This window comes from Hyperoodon ampullatus (genome assembly GCF_949752795.1).
Source record: "Hyperoodon ampullatus genome assembly, chromosome: 4".
Classification (NCBI taxonomy): Eukaryota; Metazoa; Chordata; class Mammalia; order Artiodactyla; family Ziphiidae; genus Hyperoodon; species Hyperoodon ampullatus.
In genome coordinates this window covers 26682435-26705031 of record NC_136917.1, presented here as the reverse complement: position 1 = coordinate 26705031, position 22597 = coordinate 26682435, and the positions used below count along the sequence as shown (strand labels likewise).

Below are 22597 nucleotides of genomic sequence, written 5' to 3'. Positions count from 1 at the left end.
GCAGGGAGAAGGACCACACTCCTACTAACACAGCAGATGCCCCACAGGCCACGCCCACCAGCTCAAGCTCAGGGCAGGCGACACAGGGCCCATTTAGGGATGAACAAACCACAGCCTGGAGGCCAGAGGGGACTCGCCCCCAGTCCAGAGGGTGCACTCCTCCCTCCCTTCCCAGGGTGGCCATGGGAAGCAAAGCTGGCCGGCCCAGCCAGGGCTCTGGGCTCCCCACTGCAGGGTGGGGCTGCTGTGGTTTGACCCTGCGTACAGCAGGCACCAAGCAGGGGCATCCTGAAAGGAAGGCTGAGGGAGGCAAGGAGAGAAAGCAGAGGTTCTGGGAGGGGACCTGCGAGGACCACGAGCCCTGTGGGTATACAGCAGGTACCCAAGCCATGCACCGGGCCCGGGCATCAGGGTATGAGAGGGAGAAGGAGGACAGACACCAAGAGCAGAACCACCAGGTCTCATCGAGGAGCTGGACCAGGTTGGGGGCCGCACGGGAACAGAGTGACCTTCACCCCCTGGGCCTGGCACTCACCGCCTGCTGCCCCACCATGGCTATCACCAGCCCCAGTCCACGGGCAAGAAAACCAGGGCCCAGGGAGGCCGAAACTGCGCCCAACTCCCCACTGTCTCCCTGGGCCTGGCCTGGGCTCCCTGCTGCACTCTCTGAGCTCCTCAGCCACTGGGGCGTGTGGTGGGTGTGTGACACAGCTGGTCTCTGGGCCCTGCTGACCAGGCCCGGCCGTGGCAACTGCCTGTGCCAGGAAGAAGCCGGAGGAAGGAACAGCAGAGGGGAAGCGGTGTCGCAGCAGGTGCAGAGGCCACCCGGCCAGCCCTCACCTCCCGGTCTGGGAGATGCACACAGACTCCCGCCAGACACAGTGCTCCCCCTCCCCGCCCGGGACTGCGCCCAGGCCACGCTCGCCCATCCGGCTCCTTCCATGCGCCAGCCCACAAGGGCTGGACCCCAGGCCCTCCGGCCTTGGCTGCCCCACTGGTTGGCTGGGCCTGGCAACCAGACTTCACCCACCTCCCCCAGCAGCCACCAACCCCGCCGCCATGCACCTCGGCCTGGGAACCGCTGGGGATGGCACCAAAGGAGCCTACCTCACCCGGCTATCATGTGCAAGGACCTCGTGTCTCAGGAGCACCGGGAGTGCGCAGCCCAGGCCCTGAGGCGGGAGTTGACCCACCCCCTGGCCCCTTTCAACCCCCAGAGATGCCAGCTTTGCAGTCACCCCGACACTCCCTCAGAACAGGGAGGGCCCAGGCTCAGCAGGGCCAGCGCTCAGACACCCAACCAGGGCCTGAGGGTCCCAGAGGCTGGGTCCCTTCTCGCTGAGCCTCAGTCTGCTCATCTGCAAGATGGGGGTGGGCCTTCGGGCCTGGGGAGCCAAGTGATTCCTTACCACTGGCTACGCAGAAAGCTCTGTGAGAATCCCCATCCCTGCAGGTCGGGAAACTGGGGCTAGAGAGGGGACCCTCATCCAGGTCCCGATCCTGATTCTCACGGTCAGGATGCCGGTGCTCTGGGGAGAGCAGGTGAGGGGGCCGGCCTCAGACTCGGCCTCCCCAGGTTGTCGGGAATCCGGAGTCCACTTCCCGGCAGGCACCTGGCTGGTCCCCACCTGTGTCCTCTGCGCTGGGTGGCCATCCCGGAAGCCCCGGTGCTCAAGGACCGAGCAGGCACGGGGGTGGGGGCAGGGACCACGTGGACACTCACCTCCGAGCCCAGGTCCCAGGAATGTGGATGAAGTGAGGGTGCTGTGGGACTCACTGAAGTGGGCGCCATCACTGTAGGTCTGTGGGGGGCACGGGCAGGGATGAGGGAGGCTCGGGGACACCTCCGGGTCAGGATGCAACCGCGCGCCACAGAGCCCCTGCAGGCCAGGCCAGGGTTCTCCTCACGCCCACCCACCCCCACCCCCACCACAGGGTCTCAGGCCTCCACGGGCTCCTCACCCGGCTGGGGTCGAAGGAGGAACTGTTCTGCTCGCCGGCGCCCCACGAGCCCGAACTGGGCCGGTCCTCGAGACCTGCAGGGCAGGAAGGCAGGGTTAGGGGCCCGGCTCCCGGCCGCTCCACACCAGCCGCATTGCCTCGGGGAGCCCTCACTCGACCTGGGAAGCTTTCCAGGCCCCTCCCGACCCAGCCTGGTGCTGAAGCCCGTCCAGATGCACCCTAGCACTACCCATGGTGACACCACTGCCAGCGGCAAGCACCCCGGACACACCGGCACTAAGCAGACCTCCGGGTCCACGGCCCAAGAAACAATTCCACCACCAGCTGCTGGCAAACTTGCCATTGCTGCTGGCACACTTCTACCCTCCCGTCCAGCCCCCAGCCCACCCTGGACGGAGCCCTCACTCACACTCTGGGCTTCCCTCCCCAGGCCCAAGTCCCTCCCTCTGGCCCAGGCTCATGAAGGCGTCAGGGAATGGGGATGAGGGAGGATCTCTCATCTCCAGAGTGGGAGCCTCCCCCTTCCCATCTCTGCCAATTCAAGAGGCGGGGCCGACCCTTTGTTGAAGCAACAGCTGGTGCCAACTATCGACTACCCGACTACCCAACTACCCGCCAGGCTGGCGGGCAGGGAAGGAGAAATCCAATCCCATAAGATAGGCGGGGCCCTGAGGCCCAGGTGTGGCAGGGTTAGCCACCGTGGGGACAAGGACCTTGGATGGAGGGTGGGCAGGGCAGGGCCCTTATCTCCCTGAACACTTGCCCAGGGGCCCAGCCCAGGACCCGGATCTTCCCAGCAGGCAGGCACACGGGCCTGCACCCTTCCTGGGCGGGTGGGCTCCAACACCGTGCATCAGGGGCCACGGGGCTCAGGGCCTGGACAAGCAGAACGGGAGCAGTCCCCGGGCCCCTCCCAGCTGTGCCTCAGTTTCCCTCCTCTTCAGATGGGGTCACAAACACGCCCTACTTTGCAGGGCTGGGGGTATCCACGTACGAGTCTGAGTCAAACCTGCCCAGGCCAGGCTGGGCCGGAGAGGCCGTGCCCAGCCCTGCCATCTGTGCCAGGGACGTGCCCCACCCCACCCCCGACCCCACGTGGTGGACATCCCGAACACCCCAGCCAGAATCCTTCACCCTGCCCTCCTCTGCGCATCTGTACCAGAAACTTCTTTCAAATTGCATCCTTCTCTTTTGGTGCCTTTTGAGTTAATCATTCCCCTGGAGAGTTGGTGTTTAATTGCTGTCTGATTTGCATAATATGCATATTAATCTCCCAGTCTGATAAATATTCATATACCTCGGTTAGATTCTGTTTCCTAATCAAAAATTTCCAATGTGATTACAATGAGGAGCTGGAGGCCGCCTTGGCGGGCAGGGGGTCAGACAGAGCTCCCATGGTCTCCACAAATCCATCTAACATTTGGCACCAGGTTTGGGGTGTCTGCATCCCAAGGTCCTGAGTCCCCACTTGGGCTCTGGCGACGAGAGCAACTGGTGAAGGGGGGTGACCCTGGGCGAAGGGCCAGCACCCGAGCCCCAGTTTCCCTCCACGGCCACTTACTTGTCATCCCCTCGCTCTCCGGTGCCCACCCACGAGTTCGTTCCACTCTGGGTCCCCCACCCCCAGGGCATCCACCACGGGCCCCAGAGTCGCCAGGACCCTTGAGCAAGAGCAGGAGGCCAGGTCCAAGGCCAAAGCAAGGCCTTCCCACCCCCCGAGGGCTGGCAGGGTGATGGGCGCTCCTGGGGCCGACACCCAGGGACCCCTCCAACTTGGGCCCCACAAGCTTCGGGCAGAAGAACCCAGGCCCTGCTCTGCCCTTTCTGGTAAAACCCCCCAACCCAGCCCCAGCCTCCCCGATGCTGGAGACCGGACGACAGAACGAGGGAGGGGCCCTCCCCCACCGCTGCCATTAATAGATATTAACCCCCCGCTGGTTAATTATGCATTTTAAATAACCGATCATGAATATTCATAACATCTCTTGTTCACGTTCTAATTAAAATGTACTAATAGAATAAGACGTTGCTGACGCAGTATAATTTTTTCTTTTTAAAGTGCTGGAGGTGAAGTGGTGGCAGGGCAGCTCCCGGAAAGGTCATCTCTCTGCTCAGACTGGGCCCTGCCCCCAGGAAGAGGTGGGAGATCGATCAATCGAGCAGAGGGCTGGGTGTGCCCAGGGGCGCCGACCGCCCCTCGGAGTTTCAGATCTGATCCCAAGTCACCCCAGGTGACAGAACTGCTGCCGCCAGGATGACCAGTGTGGCACAGCTGGGCCCGCCCAGCCCGGGCCCCAGCCGGACGCCCCCTTGGCTGGATGACATGGGGGGGGCGGGCCCCTCTGAGTGGCCTCCGTCCCGGCTGATTCCTCCAGGGCAGGTGTGCCAACTGTGACTGGACCAAGTCTGGCCCTTGCCTGCTTTTGTCAGTAAAGTTTTATTGGCGCATGGCCACGGACGTTTGTTCCCTGTATACAGCGGTGCTAGTTACAACACAGAGATCAGCTGCGATACAAACTGTCTGGCCCTTTACAGGGAAGGTCTGCTGACCCAGGCACAGAGAAGATTCCAGGAGCCAGTCCCTCCGTAGAAAGTAGCCAGACTAGCAGACTTCGGTACCTGGAGTGTGGGGAAGGCGTAGTCACAGGGCCTAGGCATGGCCCTGCTCCATCCCCACCACAAACCTGTCGCATAGCCTCGGTGGTCAGGGGCTTCGTCCTGCAGCCCCAGCTCTGTCAGCACCCCCTCGCCCGGGTGCCTGGGCTAAATCCCGGGAGCCGTCCTCTCCCCTTCTCTCACCCCACTGCCCCCCACCCGTGGCCTCGGATCAGAGCCTGGCTCGGCCCTGTGTCCCCTGGGTCAAGCCCCATCTGTACAGCAGTGTCCCCCCCACTCCTGCCCACACTCCACCCCGAGCAGCCTGATGGAGCTTCCGGAAGCCAAACCTGCCTCTCCCCCCTCCTCCTAGCCTCTCCCATGGTTCCCCACTGCTCTCAGGGTAAAGACCAGACCCCTCCCTCACCACCCTTCGCCCCCAGCTCACTCCTCCCTGCCCAACAATTGAGCAGATCCCCAACCCCGACCCAAGCTCTGCCCCAGCAGTCCCCACACCTGCTAATCCTTCATCCCCTGTCAGGGAGGTCGCCTCGCTGGCCCCGTCCCCAGCGTTGCCTGAACAGGGCTGGCCCCCCAAAAACCTCGACAAATATCTGTTTTTGGCTTCTTCATTGCTCTGATATCTAACCAATCACAATGTCCTCCGGAGGTGCCATCCTCCTGCGGTGCCATCCTCCTGGAGTCACAAGCAGCTGCTACGGGACTGGCGGAAAGACCTCCCCACTCGACGAGATGTTAATTAACGCACAATTAGATGACCCTGTGTGGCTAAGCGGCTGCTGTGCTGGACGTGTGGCCCCCCCCAAGTAAAGACTAAAGTAGCAACAACAATAAAAATAACCACCGTGCACCATGATCACATCTGAGAAAAAATTAACAGCCCTTAAGGGCAGCCGTCTGCCGGTCCTCACGTTAGTGTTTCCTTCCTGCCACTATCAGCTCCCCCTCTGGCTTTTTCCCCTTAGAATTAAAATCCCCAAGAAACGGGATGTTGGCCTGTTCACCAGCACGTGGGGTCTCACGAGGGGCAAGACCAACACAGGTGTGAGTCAGGAGAAAGTCCTTCCTCAAGTGGGCCGGGGCCTCCCTGCACGGGCCAGTGGGGTCCTCGCCTCTCTTCCTGTGATGTTTGGGGCAACTTCTGCACTCTTACATCACTTCAGACTTGAAGGAAAGCTGCGGGGAGATGCACGATGTGCCCTAAACCCAGACCCTCTCATCGCTTATATGCACCCCCTTTTTCATTTGCCCCTCCGTGTTCACAAGCTGCTACGCTTGTTTCTGGCCTTCAGAGTTTCAAAAGTTGGTAGGAATTCCAGGGCGCCAGGGAGCTCCCGCCAGAGGGAGCAGGTTCCAAGTGGCTGGAGGAAAGTGCCGGAGCGGCTCACAGCCCTTGCTGTTCCTGCCCCTGAAACTGGGGGTGGGGAGACAGGGGACCTGGAGCTGCACCCAAGCAAGCGGACCTGAGGCTGGAGAGGAAGTGAGTGGAGGGCACAGCCCACTATTTCCAAGAGCAGATGGTCCCCCAAACCAGGGCTTGGCTCCAACCCAACCTCTCCTGAACCCCCGGAGCAGCAACCCCCCAACCCCAGAGGCTTCCCCAATGGGCAGAGCTGGTCCTCAGGTGGGGGGCCCACAGATGCGTGGTAATTCAGAGGAACGGGGTCCCCCAGCTGCAGAAACTGCCCTGCCCCCTCCTTCCTGTGAATTTCAGATTCGAGACCAAAGCAACAGCAGAAAGACCCCATCCTGCTTCAGCCTCAAGGGGGACCCCTCTACCCAACGGCGAGGATGGGAGGATCTCGCCCACCCCACCGCTCAGCCAAATATGACCTCAGAATCCCAGCTGGGACCTCCCTGCAAGAAACAGGCCCAGGGCGAAACAAACGTGGAACACGTAAGATGGACATTCACAGATTTAGGATTTATCCCAGGAAACGGAAGCATATCTAAGACCACTACCATGCGCCGTCAAGGAAACTACAGAGCTTGTGGGTGCCGTAAAATAGAAGGAAGATAAGGCTTCAGGGAGAGAGGAAGAGCGAAAGCAGGAAAAACTAATAAGTTTTTGCTGCCAATTCACAAGAGATTTTAAAAGCAGCATCAGAGGCGGCAAGGCAGAAGTGACAATGCAGAAGAGGTGATCAAACAGAAGGGTGGGTTCTGGAGATGCCCCCAAACACCGGGGAAGGGGGGATTCTGAGACCACGGACACGAGGGCCTAACACGAGCCCAGACACCGGAGCCGGCATCCCGGGAGGAACAGGAAAAACACCCAAACCTGGAGTTAGAGAAAAACCCGGAAAAACACGCGCGCACTCCCTGGAGGCTGTGTGCGCACGATGACACAACCCACGGGGCTGGAGCTGAGGGAAGGAAGGCGAGGGCCCGGGAATTCCACCCCCAACCCACTGCCCCTCACAAAAGGCAGGCGCCAGGTGCACATCCAGAGCCGCACCCCTCCCTGGAGAACATCCCCAAGGGAGGGGAGTCCCAGCACAGACCCTGCGAGTCTGGAGGACGCGATGGTGCAGGGAGGCTGAGCCCATCTGGGCCACGCGTTAAGTTAAACTAAGTGGAATTTCGACACCATCCCAAGAACAGGCACCAGAGCCCGCAGGTGCCGCGCTGCTCCAGGCACTTCCTGTGGTTTATCCCACTGAACCCTTAAATGGCCGCCATCAACCTCACTTCCCAGGTGAGGAGACAGCCTCCTAAGTGGCAGAATGAACACAATAAGGACAACGTATTTATACCACACAGGAGGGGTGGGGAAGAACCCTTTCCTGCAGGACAAGATGTGACGTCAATTCTGAGGCGGAAGGAGCCAGACATGGGAGGCTTCAGCACATTCCCTAAAACCATCAGAACCACCAGCAGCACAGCCTTCCAAACCCAACCCAAGAAAAGACACCAGGCACAACTGCAAGGAAGAAGTATAAAGACGGGAAAACATACAATAAGAGCATGGAAAGTATAAGACAGATGCAGACTCAATTTTTTTGAAAGCTGAGAACACAGCACCTACAGAAAACAGTTCTGGAACGAGTGACTCAGGAAGACAATCCGATGCACATAGATATACCAAGCAACGCAAGTGAAAAGGAGGGGCCATCACATTCATAGAAAAGTCTGAATTCAAGGCGCAAGCTCTCACGTGGAATAGAGGGTGGGTTTTTGTCAACAGTGGGCTGGACCCACAGAGAACATTCCACCGCCCTGGGTCCTTGACACTGAACAAATTAGAAGTCTAAACGTGATGGGCAGGAGACGAAGACCTCACAGCTCCGTGTCAAAGTATCCCTCAAGCCCTCAGGAATAAGGATAAACGCAGCCCCCATTTCAGGAGAGTAGGAACGCCCTGCATCTACCCAACAGCAGCACAGCCCAAGCCACAGTGACTTTTGCATCGGTGACCTAGAAATTAGCCAATCGAGGAATAAACACTCCACGGCCAACCTGGAAATTGGAAATCTCTGAAGAACCTGACTCAAAGAGAAACGTGTTTTAAAAATTATTACCAAGAATCTATTAAAAAAAATAATGAAAATACGCATTACTGAAACCAACGGGATATGGCCAATGTGGTCCTCGGACGGAAATTTATAACCCTCAACATGATTACTGAGCAAGAGAACAGTGATAAACAAAAGGGCCTTCTATTCAAAAGTCAAAAGAGAAAAAAGAAAAGAAAAACTAAAAAAACGGGAGGAATTAAAACAGAACTAGTGGGGAACTCCCTGGTGGTCCAGTGGTTAGGACTCCACGCTTTCAATGCCAGGGCCCGGGTTCGATCCCTGGTTGGAGAACTAGGATACCACAAGCCACACGGCACAGCAAAAAAATGGATATAAATTAATTAAATTAAATAGAAGTAGTGAAGAGAAAAGCAGTTAATTGATAAACATCGATTCGTCAATGAAGCAGATTCCTTGGGGAAAAAGTCAATAATACAGACACGAGGGCTTCCCTGGTGGTGCAGTGGTTGAGAGGCCGCCTGCCGATGCAGGGGACACGGGTTCGTGCCCTGGTCTGGGAGGATCCCACATGCCATGGAGCAGCTGGGCCCGTGGGCCATGGCCACTGAGCCTGCACGTCCAGAACCTGTGCTCCACAACGGGAGAGGCCACGACAGTGAGAGGCCCGCGTACCGCAAAAAAAAAAAAGAAAAGAATGCAACATGAACCATTTTTAAATGTGCCTGAAACGGATGATATTTTTTCCCCCCAACAAAATGCTAGAATTGACAAGAGTGGACAAAAATCACAACAGGCCAATCGCCGCAGCAGAAATAAAGCAGTTGGGGAAAGTGTCACATGCAAACAGGGTGGCGGTCTGCTCCCCAGTGCCCAGAGAATGGGGGGCCCCACTTGCTGGAGACTGTTCCAGAGAAACTGGTGCAGAAACATGGCAGGAAGCCACAAGACGCCTCAGTGCCACACAGGCAAAATGCAAAACGGATGCTGGCAGATCTGGTCTGGCAGCTAAACAAGGATATGGACCAAACCCAAAATTCAGGGAGCGTCGGGGTGAGAAAAACCATTAATGAACAGCGTCAGGACGTGGGGAAGGAGGAAACCAGGGGCTGTCCTGAGACACCCAACACACCACAGTGATGCCAATCACTTGTGTGGATGGTAACATAGGACCAGAAGGAAACGCCCTGAACATGATAAACACAGACAGTCAGAGAGATCTATCTTGAATTGACAGCCAGGATCAGGCCCGGTCCTGCTGACAAGAAGCCAAACAGCACACACCCAATGTGGTTCTAGAAACACTTGCTGATGTGAAAAGGCACATGGCCTCCACACCAGGATGGAAGAGGCCTGAGGATGATTTACCTGGAAAACCAAGTCAAGGGAAGAATGCAAATAATCAGGGGATGTCAGGAGGCAACCAGGTAGAAAATATGGTAAAAAAGATCCCCAAACCACAGCATGGAAAATCCTAAAACACCTAGAAACAACCCTCACTGCAAAAGTATGTGAGCAAATTAAGAAAGAAAGAAAACTATAAAATGGCTAAGTGCCTTATGCTTTCATTTTCAAAGTTTATCTTAAAAACTTAATATTAAGGGTCAAAACTTAAGGAAGAAGACACCAAGTTCTTACAACATGAAAATGCAGTACTATAAACAGAAACAGTTCTTCCGAAATTTACCCATGAATTTAACATAACATCAAAATCCCAACAGGTAGGTTTGTTTTGGAGGGATGTGGGAGGAGACATAGCAGTTATTCTAAAGATCATGAAAAAGAATCAGCATATCTGAATATGGGGTGGAGGGGGGACCTGAAAAATAACAATTGAAGACTATAAAAACACCATTAAGCTAAAGAACTAGGGGACTTCCCTGGTGGTCCAGTGGCTAAGACTCCACACTCCCAATTCAGGGAGCCTGGGGTGTTTGATCCCTGGTGAGGGGACTATATCCCACATGCCACAACTAAAGACCCCACATGCCACAACTAAAGACTCTGCATGCTGCAACTAAAGACCCCACATGCCACAACGGAAGATTCTGCATGCCACAACTAAAGATCCCACATGTGGCAATGAAGATCCCACACGCTGCAACTAAGACCCCGCGCAGCCAAATAAATAAAAGAAAAAAAGAAAAATTTAATAGTAATTCTAAAAAGCTACAGTAACTGACACCGGGTAGTACTAAAGTAACAGGAGCGTAAAAAGATGAGACAAAAATTCATGGGTAAATGGCAATTTAGGAAATGCTTTAAGGCATTTCGAACCACCAAGAAAGGTTTTCTTGAGTTTATTCCGTCATCCTAGAACTTCCTAAATTAAATGCTTACTCCATTTCTTTTCATTGTATCTGAACACTGTCAAAGGCTATGATTCTTCCCTAAATACAGATTTAGCTGCACCTTGTAGTTTCAGTGTGTTTAGATTATTGCTGATTTCTGTCTAGCCTGTTTTAATTTCCTCTTTAACCCAAAGGTAAACAAAAAGGAATTTTGTTATTTCCAAGTCATTAAGCTTTTTACTTATTCCTACATTTTTTGGTCTTTCATTTCCAGTTTTACCACATTGTTCTCAAAGAATATGGTTTATACTTTGGTCACTTTTTTTATGTTACAGGTTTTTTTTTGTGCACAGTATGTGATCAATTTTTATAAGAACGGTATGATCTCTTTTACAAGGCATGGCCTTTAAAGGTAAGTGCTTCTAACTGGAGGTGCCCCTCAGAATTGCCTGGAAGCTCTTACAGGCCCCATCCCAGGCTTTTTATCAGTGTCTCTGGGTCCAGAGCCCAGGGGTGTGTGTTCTGAGCAGTCCCACAGGTGAGGTGGATGTGTGCCCTTGGCCAGGAACTGCTGCATAAGCTCAACCTTGATCACTTCACTGTTGAGGTTCTCTACCTCCCACTTATTTTTCACTTTTTTCCTCTGCCAAGAACTGCAAAGGCATGCTTTTCTGCCCTCCAGCATCTTTTCCCATATATTCCTCAACTTGATGGAATGAGGAACAGGCACATTCATGACTGTCACATCTGCAATGCAGAATGGACTATGTCATCTAATTCTCAAGGATTTTGCAGAAATGGCACCAAAGCTAGAACAACATAGAAGACTTGACAACATAAAACTGAAACCTGTAAAGCACTGAGACAAATTAAAAGTCTCCATCAGGGCTTCCCTGGTGGCGCAGTGGTTGAGAGTCCGCCTGCCGATGCAGGGGACACAGGTTCGTGCCCTGGTCCGGGAAGATCCCACGTGCCGCGGAGCGGCTGGGCCCGTGAGCCCAGCGTCCGGAGCCTGTGCTCCGCAGCGGGAGAGGCCACGGCAGTGAGAGGCCCGCGTACCGCCAAAAAAAAAAAAAAAAGTCTCCATCAACAACGGTTATAAATGAAAACTTAGGGAAAAGGCTGCAGATCACAAAAGACTAACATCCTTCCTCTATAAAAAGCTCTTACAAATCAGTAAGTGCAGCATAGTGCAGGAGTACAAGACACTACAGGGAGACAACACTGGGTGGCTAACTGAGATGGTTAATAAACCCTGAATTTCAGCTTCATCATAAGTAAAATGGGAATGACAATCGCACTTATTTCACCAACCTGTGAGGACTGAGGACTCAGAATAAACAATCCAGGCTCAGTGCCTGGCATACAGCACTCAACAATTGTCGACATAAGTTGTCGTTGATAAGTGTTGCTGTTGTTAAAAAGTTCACCAGCCAGCAATAAAAAGGAACAAACTATTGATCCAGCCAAGGAACTGTGCTCAGTAGAAAAAGCCAATCTCAGAAGGTTCCATGCTGTATGATTCCATGTATGTAACATTCTCGACACGACAAAGTTGGGAAGATGGAAAAGAGTAAATCAGGGGTCGCCAGGGCGAGGGGTGGTGGGTGGGGAGTGGCAGCAAGTGGGAGGTCATGGGGCGATAGAACAGTTCTGAACAGACCATGGTGGTGGCTTCATGGCACTACACACGGGATAAAACCAAGCAGAACTACACGCAAACAAATGTGTGCATGCAGATCTTGTGAATAAAGTACAATACCCAAATAAACTCTTGTAGATCATACCAAGGTCAGCCTCCCGATTTGGTGTCATGTGAGGGATTTGCAGGACTGACAGCTGGGGAGGGGCGTGCGGGGCCGCCCCGCACATTTCTTTGCAACTTCCTGTGAATATATCACTATTTCAAAGCAAAAAGTTCACTAAATCCAAGAAAAAAAAGGGGGTAGTGATCGGAAATTCATCAAAAAATAACTCACCTGGCCAATCTGCTTTTGGAAAGATAATCGCCCATGATTAACGTGTAAATGCCCATTGAAACGGCACATTTGGAGGAGGTTGGAAAGAGCCAGAACTGGGATACCAGAGGGACATTCTTACCGTGGACGCACGTCCACGGCTGGGAGTTCTAGCCGGGAACTTACTCTGAGGCCGTAACCGCACACCTGTGCTGAGCCAGGGTAGATGTCGCCTTGCCTACCTGTTAGGTTTGTACCCAAGGGCACGTTACCTTTAGAGTCACACAGACCAGGAAAGCTGCGAGACAGGAAAACAGGGAAGATGTCTCCTCCGGTGTCAGCAGGCATTTCTCCATATCTCGTGGGGCCTCAGACCCTATAGGTTGTGGCAGAGGACGTGCTGCCACTGAGAGATCTGTGCCTTGGGGATTCCCAAAAGGGAGGGAGTGGAAAAATTATCCCCCTTCTGCAGTCTTCTGCTCTAGATGACGAGGAGAAATCCTCTGGCCTCGGTGCCTCCCTGACACCAAGTCTTTAAAACAGAATCTTTAAACAGAGACGGCGCACGCAGCCCGCACACCCCACATGCTCAGCTCCTCTTCCCGAGGCCTTCAGAGACCACTCCTCAGAGACCCGTCCCCGCTAGCCTGGGCTGCTCCTCTTCTAACATGAAGTGCCCTTTTGAAGTGAATCTAAAAGAAGCAAGTTGACTCAAAGGAATTCTAAGTAGAGACACACTAGGCCAAGACATTCAAGGAGAGTGAAGGGGAGAATGTGGCTGGCGTGACCTACTAGCATTCAGAAACTCTTCTCCCCTTAAAGCGACACTGCCCGTCTGGAGGGTGGTGACCCATCCTACGGATGAAAAAAGCTAAGGCTCAGAAAGGGGGTGACTTCCCAAGCCCTATCCCGCTGTTGGACCACCAACCTTTCCACCCCCCCACCTTCTCCTGGAGTCTCCAACTCCACCAACGAGGGAGTAGGGAAATGAGCTCAGAGCTGGGAGAGACCCCCAAAGGGACCAGTCTCAGTTCCTGTGGCTCCCGAGTCTGGAGCTGCGACCTCCTGCACACCCTCAAGGCAGACACCGAGATGGGCCCCACGCCTCATTTTATAAGGCACTTTCACGCCCAAGGACTTGCTGAACCCTCTGCCGATGGGGACACTCCCATTTTACAGACTAGGAAACTGAAGCTTGCAGTCACACCACCTGTGTCAGGTGACACGGCCTGCCTTGTGCCTGAAGTGGCAGCAAGGAGGGAACCCCTAAGCCCAGGTCTTAGGGCTCTGGGTCCCGTGCCCCCTCCCCCGCCCCAGACAGCACTAACTGCTCAACTGAATTGTGGAAAGGGGTCCCCAGCTGTGTGTCCAGAACTGGAGACCTCCTGGGCTGGACTAACCACACAACCCTCATGGAGAAGAAGAAAACTCAGCCCGGTGTGCAGTGGGACAAGGTCGGACCCTCCCCACCTGAAGTGGCCAAGGTAGGGCCCTTGAGTGGGCTACGGCTGCAGAAACCACACAAAATCAACCTGCAAAATTCACAGGGATCCCACTCAGGCTGGGGCAGGCATGGGGTGTCCTGGAGGGGCCCCTTCCTTGGGGGCTACTGGCCCCAAGTGGACACTGGACAACAGAAGAGAGCAGGGGAGGACCTGGGGGAAGATGAGGGAGGAACTGTGCCACCACCTCCAGGAAGCCTGCCGGGGCCTGACCCTCTGCCTGAGACAGGGGAGCAGCAGCACCCCCTGCTCCCCAGGGCTGTTTTGGGAATGGGGAGGCAGGGTGGCCTGTGGGGATTTCCACACTTCAGGGAGGACTCTGGCCAGCCCTGAGGCCACTTCCTCAGGCGGAGAGGAAGGCCAGCGTGGGGCAGTGGGGTCAGCAGCACGATGCCCTTCCTTTTGCAGGGGGGGTGGGGGGAGTACAAACCACCCTTTAAACCCCCTCCTCCTCCAGCCAGACCCCACTGGTCACCCTGATGGAATCTGGAGAAGAGAGACCCTTCCGTCTTGGACCCCAGAAACGTGGGGGGACACGGCCCCCATCCCAAGACCCCAAAAAGATACTGAAGTCCATGCAGAGCTCTGGCCTTCCCAAGGGGTCCCCCATGTCCTCCCGACAGCCAGAGTGGGCTCCCCCCCATGCACGTGGCTCCTCTCAAAAGCCCAAGTCCACAAGGCCCTGCACAGCCTGCCCTCCCCTCCCTCCTCTCCCCACCCCTCCCCCTCCCCCTCCCTCACTCTGCTCCGTCCACACAGGCCTCCTAACTGTTCCTCCAACTCACCGGGCATGGTGCTGCCCCAGGGCCTTTGCGCCCCCAGGCCTCCGCTCAAACAACCAAACATCTCCGTGGAGACAGCCCCTACTGCCCTCCCCACCACTCTGCAGCCTGACCCCTGCTCTATGCTCCTTGAGGCCATGCCATCTGTCCTCCCTGGGCCATGTCCTCTGCACTCAGTACCAGGCAGGGTGACCAGCTCACCCAGGTGTGCCTGGGATGACCCCAGTTGGAACGTTCAAAGTCCCAGATCCCAGGAACCCACCCCCAGACCTCGAACAAACCAGGCCAAGTGATCACGCTAGTACTGGGTCTCGTCAACGACCAGCACCTAATACGTACTTGAATAAGAACAGCCAGCAGCAGAGCAGGATTTGGAGAAAGCTGGGGTTCCATGTCACACCCCTCCTGGGCCTCAGGTTCCCTCCCTGGGGATGGACTGGACACCCAGAATGCCACTGGGGCCAAGGAGACCCTGGAGGCTCAAGTGCCCAGCTCACCCAGGCCCTCGTGAGTCACACAGAGTCCCCCACACCCGGACCAGGGGCCAGGCTCTCGGGGCAGGGTGGACAGTGACACCATGCTGACCACGGGGCTCCTCCCTTAGCCCCAAGGCAAGTCACACAACCACAGCGGCAGCCGCTTCCTGGGGTTCCCTTAGGCTCACCCTCCCCCCACCGCATGCTCACATGGGTGCCTGGACCTCTGTCCCGGGCCCCTCACCCCGACTCTGCCTGGCGGGCCTGAGCGCTGCCCCCGAAAACCTCTCCTGTTAGTGCATAGTCCACGAGGCTGTGCCCGGCCGCCAGCCCCACCCCGCGGTCGCCCCCCCTCACCCTCCATGGGCCCACCCTTCACACGTGGTGATCTCCTCAAGCAAACAAGAAGCCCCCAGGCAGCCAGCGGGGTCCTACCTGAGCTTCCAAACTGGGCCCCGGCCAGGGAGGTGGGCCGGCTCTTCCCATTGGCCACCGGCAGGGGGAACATCTGTGGGGAGAAAGAGGGGGTGAGTGGGGGGCACAGCCCAGGGCCACAGCTCTGCTGGGGTCCTGTCCCCCAGGAGGCCCGAGGCGCCCTGAGGGCCCTGGCAGGAAGAGGCTCCCCGGTGCCCCTCCGGAGCACAGCCGGGGGCCCGGAAAACTCCCCGGTTTACCTCTATATTTGTTTTACCGGGGATGAAATAACACGAAGGCACTTGATACAATATACCCGCTTAGAAGTGATACAAAGTTTTCTTCAAGTTACAGCTTTAAAAAAATGAGATCATTTACACTCCCAGATGGATCGCGTGTCCCACCCGTGTCCCAGCCGCGGACCCCGACCTTTCACCCTAGGAGCCCGGCATCCACCTCCCCATGGGCCCCTGACCCCGAGCGGTGGGAGTGCAGGGAAGACAGCCAGACCCCGCCACCGGGATGGGGAGCGGGGGGCCCCCACGAGCCGGGCTCCGTGCTCAGAGCTGCACCCTTCCCGGCCAACGACAGGGCAGTTCTCCCGGGTGGGCGGGCACCGAGTGTGGGTGCATCACCACGCCCCCCCCCACTCGTTCACCCAAACCCACAGTGTTAAGTCCCTCAAGATTAAACAGCTTAGCAGCATTAACTGGGAAAACCCAACATCAACAAACCCTCGTGCCGCAGAAGAAACAAACCATGGCCCTGCCCTGGCCCTGCCCTGCCCCAACGGTCTGAGTTTCAGAGGTTCTTTTGGGGACCAAGAAATTCAGAGTGGCCACAATCAGCATTAAGGCTCTGTGGGGAGCGGCTGAGGGCTGACAAGCAGGACATGGGGGTGTGCGTTCTTCGGGCATGACTCGGGGCAGCATCACAAGCCCTGGGAGCAACCCAGGAAAGGGGGTCCTGCCCCCACACCCTGTTCTCCAGAAGGGGACACTGAGGCCACAGGCTGAGCTGGCAGGGCAAGTGCAAACTCAGGGCACGTGTGCACCCAGGCACACCCAGGACTCGGGTTCCCACGGGGTCTGTTGTCCCCTCCGGGGGCGGGGCTGTGCTCACTGCACCCAGGGCCTTGGCCTCAAGGCGGGGCCCCTTTCCTGCTGGGGACACTGAGGCTTGCGCTGGGGGAGGGGCAGGCCTGGGGATCAGGAGCCTGAGGGGGGTGGTGCTCAATTCTGTTTCTGTTTCGCCCTCCAGGGTGCCAGGGGCCGCTGACGTGGCACTTGCCACGGGGGGGGGGGGGAGGGAACTGGCCTGTGTCCTGCAGGCACTGAAGGTCTATGATCAGCCTAGCCAGGCCCCCGCACCCCCCTCGGAGCCTCAGTATTCCCTCCTGTGAAACGGATGCAGAAGACACAGGGCTCGCACCGTGTGGGCTGTTGTGAAACCCAAACGCTCATGGGCATCGTGGGCATGTAGGGGCCTCTGCACGCGCAGAGCTCAGAGCAGCACGGTCGGGCCACCAGGCAAGCCCACAGCACCCTCCCCTGGCCCCTCGCCCTTCAAGGCTGTCGTCAGACCCAGGGACCACCTCAGGCCCACACACCCTCAGAGCCACCAGCCTAACAGGCGAAGCTCAGGGCTGGGGCAGAGGTGCAATTTTAACAGCTAGGAGGAGCCATTTTTCCTGGTATTGAACTGGTAGTTGCCTCGTTTACTTTACACGGACCTGCCCCAAGGAAGCGCTTTCCCTTCAAAATCTTTCCAGTCGAAAATTTGTTTCAAAAAAACAAATTAACTCAGTGTCTCTGGAGCAGGTGGGAAGAAAGGGTGTGAGCCTCCTGCAAATGGGGGGCTGCCTCAGGGCCTCTCTCCTCGTGGGAACAAGGAGGTCGAACAAAAATCCAGTTCTGGGTTTTCCCAGAGGACACACACTGGGCACCTCGCACACTCAGCTTCGCTTTCCTCATCTGTGAAATGGGTCTGAGCTGGGGGGCGGGGGAGTCTGGACCCCCTGGACAGCAGGAGGGGGTGAGCAAGTGGTTGAGGCTGTGGGGGGGGGGGCGGGGGCGAAATCAGAACCTGTGCCACCCCCTCCCCTGACCCCCAAGCCAGTCTGTTCCGGCCCACTGGTCTGTGACTTGTCAGTTTAACAAAAAAACAACTGAGCAGCACCCCTGATTCCTCAGCTGAGACGCAAAAATAAAACGGGGCTTAAAAATACCGGCATGGCCCTTCCGGAGCCGCGGCCGCTCCGTCCCGTGGGCTGTGTTTTTCCACAGGGCGGCTGATGTCGTTTCAGTTTGGGGACTTTTGTTTCGACAGACCTCAGTGGCCTGGGCCTCATACCGGCAGAGGATTAAATTCAGACCGAAAGCATCCTCCCTGAACCCATTTCAAACCAAAATAGTGCTCGCTGGGGGAGGGGTGGGGGCAGGATTTGGGGAGTCCACACACAGCTCCTGGGTTTGTGAGGAAACGCAGACCACCCCCCCTCCCCCCGACACAGGTGGCCCATTGCACAGACGGGCAAACCAAGGCCCCCAGTCCTCCCAAGGGACGGTCCAGCTCCCAGCCTCCCTGGGCCCGTCTGAGCTGTGTGACCTCTGGAAAGCAGTACCCTCTCTGAACCTCCATCGGCCTGGCTGGGGAACGGGCTGTGTCAGATAGAGCACACCACCTGGGAAGTGTGAGGACATCCCCCGTCCCCCCACCCCGTAGACCCACAGCACTGGCTCTCGTGTCAGTAAACAACTGAGGAATCACACGTCCACTGCCTGAGGCCTCTCCTCATTCAGGGAAGGTCCCCACAGAAGACACCTAGACTTTGGGCACCCCACGTCTTTTGCACCCACGATGGCATGAATAACCCCGATCACAGTTTTACAGGTGCCAAGGCAAGGTCACTGCATGCCCAGAGCCAAGCTGGGGCCTCACGGCCGAGCCTCCCCAAGGAAAAGCTGAAGGCCCTGGGTAGTCCCTCCCTCGCTCTGGACCTCAGTTTCCCCAACTGCAAAGTGGTGGGTTGGACCCACTCTGTGCCTGGGCAAACAGCTGGGTGACGACGGGTGCCTCTGGAAGCCCACAAGGGCCCCAAAGCTGCACCCTGCCGCGGGGGCGTCAACCCATCCATCCTAGGGCGCCCCAATTCCCCTAGCCCCACCTGGGGCTCTTTAAGCTATAGAAACTTGAGGTCCAGATGCTGGCAGTGTTTTTGGCACAAGCTTCTTTCCCACCGTCTGGGGGGCGCAGGAGTGTGGACAGCTGGGCATGCGGGGGGCGGCAGGGGGACGATGCGGGGACGGGGAGGGCCGCTCACCATGCTGAAGTCCAGGAGGTCACTGAGCTCCTTGTCCGTGCCCACGGGCGCCATCCTCTGTGGCTGGTTCATTCTCCAGCAGCAACGGGGGGCCAGGGGCCGGGGTGGGCTCCTCAGGCCTAGAGACAGCCCTGCAGGGTGCCCACAACGGGTGCAAGGAGAGGTGAGGGGTGGAGAAGAGGTATGAGTGACAGTGGCCGAGATGAGCAGATGGGGGAGAGCTCTTTAAGGCCTCTCTAACTGCTCTGGATCTGGGTCTTCCCAGGCTGCGTCCCTTCCAGACCCTGAGGCATGGGGGTGGGGCAGCCAGAATTCAGGGACTGGGGCCCCTAGAGACCCCTCCCCAGAGCCCTCAGGGAGTTTGAATAATGGCGGGGGGAAGCGCAAAGTACATTCCCTGAACTCCCTCTGCGACCACCAAGGAATCAAGTTGCAAATTTTAAACTGGATGCGGAGTGGAGTGGTCCCTTCCCAGCTTGGCCAGAACCCGCCCCTCTCCCCGCCACCTCTCCCATTTCCACCCACTCTCAGGCTTTCCACTGGCCCCACCCCCGGGAAGGGGGAGGGGCGACCCGGCCCCGCCCCAAGGGAAATTTGGTGACCCCCTCCAGCAGCTGTCAGAGCACGTTGAAGGCCCGATCACCCCCAAATTCAAAGCAAAAAAAATCCACAAGACGGCGAACCCCCCTTCCTGCTCCACAACTAAACAGGGGGGACGCCCCGCGCAGGGACCTACCCCGCAAAGCTTCCCACTACACTTAACCTCCTCCCCCCCCCATAAAAAACAACCAAATTCTGGGGGAAAAAAAAAAAACACCCTATATTGTTTTATTGTCACGATGTATCCGGGAATTATTCTTAAGCAACTTTGAAAACATCCCTTGCCCTGGGGGGAGGGGGGGTCCCAAGACCAGGGTTTCCCCCCACTCCGCATGGTCCCTAGGGGCTCCATTCTAGCATGGGGGGGATCCACCTGCCGGGCCCCATCCCACACCCAGAAAAGAGAGGAAGGAAGGGTCTCCGTCCCACAGTCAGACAGTTAAGTCCCTTCAGCTTCTCTTCCCCGGGCCCCAGGTGCGGGGGGGGGGGGTCGCGAGGGAAAAGGGGTTCCGAGATCGAGGGAGACCCAACCTCAGAAGCGGAGAAACCCCTGCTTTGTTTGCCAACTGAAGACGAGTGTGAAGCGGATGCCCCAGCGCACCCCCTCCCCCGCGAAGCTTTTTCTTTTTTGGAAAGCGTGTGAAACTGACTTTTTTTGAAGAGCACGAAACCGCACTTTTTTGTGGGGTGGCTGAAACCGATTTTAAGGCAGACCTCGGGGGGCTAAACAGGCTTCTCTAGGAGAGCTAAAACACTTCTGGGGTGTCACGAGAACTTTTGGGGGCTTGAAGGGGACTCGAAGGATGTGTGAAGCCACTCTGGGAGCAGAGAAGCAGAAACGTCTTCCTCTGGGGGGGGAGGGGTGGGAGGAGGCCCGGGAAACCAATCCCCACCCCACCCCCCGCAGCCGGTGCGGGCGGCGCGGCCCGGGAACCCTTTGAAGCTCCGGGCGCAGCCGCCGCCACCGTGCTGCTCGCCCCGAAGCCGCCGCCCGTGCCCGCGGAGCGCGGAACAGATGTGGCCCCCGGCCCGGCCCCCGGCCCGAGCCCGTAGGCGCGCGGCGCACCTTCCCCGCAGACAAAAGGACGCTCCCTCTCCCTCACTCGCTCCCCTCCAAACTCCGCCGCCGGCCGGGCCCCCGGGAAAAGGGGCACTCGCGGCCTCCACGCCGCTGCCCCGCCGCGAAGTTGGGCGGCCCCGCGGCGCCCCCCGCGCCCCCGCCCGACTCCGCAAACTTTCCCGAAGTGCCGGCCGGCGGGGGCGCGCGGGCCCGAGCGCGCCCTCCACGTCGCCGGCCCCCTCCAGCGCGCAAAGTTGGAGAACAATGACTCCGGCCGCGCCGCCCCCGCCCGGCCCGCCCCCGCCCCGCGTCCCCGGGTCCCCGCGTCCCGGAGCCGCGCGGGGAGGCCCGACCCGCCGGGCACCAAGCGGCGGACGGTCCCGGCGCGCTCACCTGCTCGGCGTGGCCCGGCCCGCAGCGCGCGGGGGGCGGCGGCATGAACGGCCCCCCCGGACAAAGGGGCGTCGCGGCCCCGAAGGGCGCGCGTGGGCGGCGGCGCGTGGCCCGGCTCCCCGCGTGTCCCCCCCGCGGGCCCTACGCGGCCGGGGCGCTGGCGGAGGCGGCGTGCGAGGAGCCCGCGGTGCCCGCCGGCCGCGTCGTTGGGCTCGGTCCGGCCCGCTACGCCCGCGGCCGCCGCCGCTGCCTCATCTTCCTGCGGCGGGAGACATGTTCCGCCCCCCACCCCGCGCCGCGCCCCGCCTCCCGCCCCTGTCAGGCCCCGCCCCCCGCGCGCCCCGCCCCGCCGCCGTCCGCGGATCCCTCCGCCTTTGCCCGCTCGCCCGGCCGCCGCCGCCCGCCCCACGCGTCCGCTGAACGCGGCTGAGGTCCCGCGGAGTCCGGAGCCTGGAGCGGGCGCGCCGGGGGTCCGTCGGCCAACGGCGGGGGTCGAGGGCAGGGACTATCTTCCAGCGCGGAGGCGCACGTGGTTTCAGTGCACAGCCTGACGCAAGCGGGTAGGGCCGTGAGATGGAAAGATAAGGCAGAGCGACCGGGGCCAATCGGAGAGTGCGAAAGCCTGATTGGCGGGGCCCTCGGCCTTTCGTAACTAGGCCCCGCCTCCACCCCGCCCCTCTGAGCTAGAGGCCGCGAGAAGCGGTAAGGGGTGGGGCTTGCAGTTTTATTCTCAGGTTTGCGTGGCCGCCCGCACGGCCGTTTAGGCTCGGTCGTATCTGAGTTCCTAATGCTGGACCCCGGTGCTGGGTGTCTCGAGCGTTCCAGACCCCCCGGGAACGAATCAGACTAATCTTACCTGCAGGGCCACCGATGCCAGCTCTGTTTTGGGGTCAGAGAGCCCCGCGTGTAACCCGCTCTGTGCTTCTGACTTGCTGGTTGCCTTTGCCTGCCTGAGACTCAGTTTACTCATCTGTAAAATGGGATTTGGACCTGAGTTTGGGCTGTACTAAGGCCGGACCAGGCCTTCTGACTCTCAGTGGTCTGAGAGTCCACTTAGATCCCAAGGCCCCCACACACACAGCCAGGGGCTCTTCAGCTTTTGGGAACCATAGACCCTACAGAATAAAAATAATAATTCGTATAAATGAAAATAACATAATCTTTCATGGCCCCCTGTGTCCGCAGAGAGAAAGCTACACTCCCTTCCAGGCTGGGAAGAGGCCACGATACCCCTGGCCCACTGGGCTCCAACCTCAGCGGCCTCCTCCTCCTCACTATTTCAGAACCTGCCATGCTCATTCTCAACTCTGGGCCGTTGCCCTGGCTGTCTGTGCCCTCTGCCTGGAAGGCTTTTCCACCCCATCTGGAGCCCTGAGTTCCCACAGTTCAGGGCAGCCCTCGGTCCAGGGAGAAGGGCTGAAAGGAAGGAAGAAAAGTAGGGGTCCTGGGGGGAGAGGTGTGGAGAAGACTCCAGGGGCAGGTGGGGAGCTCAGGGGGCTCCTAATAAAGCCTCTTCCTGCTACATCCGAACTGGGCTGACCTTCACCTTGACCCCTTCTGGGCCAGAGCGCCGCCATGTGCCACAGGTCTGGGGAGGGGACTGAGAGAGTCTTGGGGACAGGGTTCAAATCCCTCATCCCTCCCAGCATCACTGTGACCTCGGCCACAGTTCTTGCCACTCTCTGGGCCTCAGTTTCCCCATCAGGAAAATGGAAGGGTGTACTGATGGGCACAGAGTAGGTGCT

At 58.1% G+C, this 22597-nt stretch overlaps 1 protein-coding gene across 3 annotated transcripts in view; it reads right to left on the bottom strand.

Moving 5' to 3' along the window:
* Window positions 1-20932, bottom strand: part of TCF3 (transcription factor 3) — a gene marked incomplete at its 5' end in the record, with an annotated part of 34053 nt that extends 13121 nt beyond the window's left edge. For 2 of the 3 annotated variants that reach the window (XM_079703759.1, XM_079703760.1), the window contains 4 exons: window positions 1724-1802; window positions 1963-2036; window positions 15499-15571; window positions 18800-18871. In XM_079703759.1, the coding sequence (XP_079559885.1) occupies window positions 1724-1802; window positions 1963-2036; window positions 15499-15571; window positions 18800-18871 (298 nt within the window). Of the gene's footprint in view, window positions 1-1723; window positions 1803-1962; window positions 2037-15498; window positions 15572-18799; window positions 18931-20852 lie in introns of those variants that run through there. The other variant, XM_079703761.1, reaches the window with a different exon arrangement.
* Between the last annotated feature and the right edge of the window lie 1665 nt (window positions 20933-22597).